Source organism: Trichinella spiralis (assembly GCF_000181795.1).
Source record: "Trichinella spiralis strain ISS 195 chromosome Unknown Scfld4540, whole genome shotgun sequence".
Lineage (NCBI taxonomy): Eukaryota > Metazoa > Nematoda > Enoplea > Trichinellida > Trichinellidae > Trichinella > Trichinella spiralis.
In genome coordinates this window covers 1-901 of record NW_003531479.1, presented here as the reverse complement: position 1 = coordinate 901, position 901 = coordinate 1, and the positions used below count along the sequence as shown (strand labels likewise).

The following is a 901-nucleotide window of genomic DNA, read 5'->3' as shown; positions in this document are numbered from 1 at the left end:
AGGCCTGTTTGTTTGCATAATCCCCGATTGGATGGGGCGAATCAGCGCGATGTCATCAGCGTAAGCCAGCGCTGTGACCGGCTGTCTAACACGTTAACCGCAGTCGTTCCGCCTCACACGGTAAAGATGGTAAGACTGACCGCAAGAGTGGCTCAACAAACAAACAAAACAAGATACCACTGCAAGGGTCACCTTGGCGTACTCCGACTGACCAGCGCGCGGTAACGTGGGTTCCATTGGCGCCTTTGACTACAATTGTCGCGTCTTTATACAAATTCTGGATAAAACTGGTAAAAGTCGGGTCCAGCCCATAGCGTTCCAACAACGAAAATAAAACTTGGTGCGACACTGTGCCAAAGGCGTTGGAGATGTCTAACCAGCTGATGGCAAGCTGTGCATTAGTGCGTCTTGCCTCTTGAAATGCAACCTCCATGACGAAATTGTGCTCGGAGGTACCATCAGCTGGCTGGAAGCCTTTCTGGGCTTCCAAGGAAATCAACCCGTTTGCCCTCGCCCAGTTCGTCACTCTGCTGGCGACTACCGCACTGAGCACCCGCTGTAACACGGGCTCCAGGGCGATAGGCCGCCAGTTGGCGAGGCGCTCCTTATCCCCGTCCTTATAAAGGAGCTTGCACACGGATTGCTTCCACTGCAGGGGCACTCATTTTCTTAATAAACAGGCACGGTAGAATCTGGTGAGAATCATCGCACCTGGATTTTGCTCTTTTCCCCCCATACAAATGGTGATCCTGTCCGCACCAAGCGCAAAGTTTGGGGTGCTTTTCCTGCGTTCTTTTTCCCAAACCTCCGGATTCACTCAACTTCCGCAACAAAGCATCAAGTGGTCCAGGGGGGGGGCGGAAGGGTAAAAATGTCAAAAAACCCTCCTGGTGCAAGCCAA

At 52.4% G+C, this 901-nt stretch overlaps 1 protein-coding gene across 1 annotated transcript; it reads right to left on the bottom strand.

Moving 5' to 3' along the window:
- Positions 1-192: 192 nt before the first annotated feature.
- Positions 193-665, bottom strand: Tsp_15582 (retrovirus-related protein; the record flags this gene model as incomplete). Its single annotated transcript, XM_003367276.1, is given in 2 exon segments — positions 193-616; positions 636-665. Coding segments are annotated over 2 exon segments (454 nt in total), but the record flags the coding sequence as incomplete, so codon positions are not given.
- Positions 666-901: the final 236 nt, after the last annotated feature.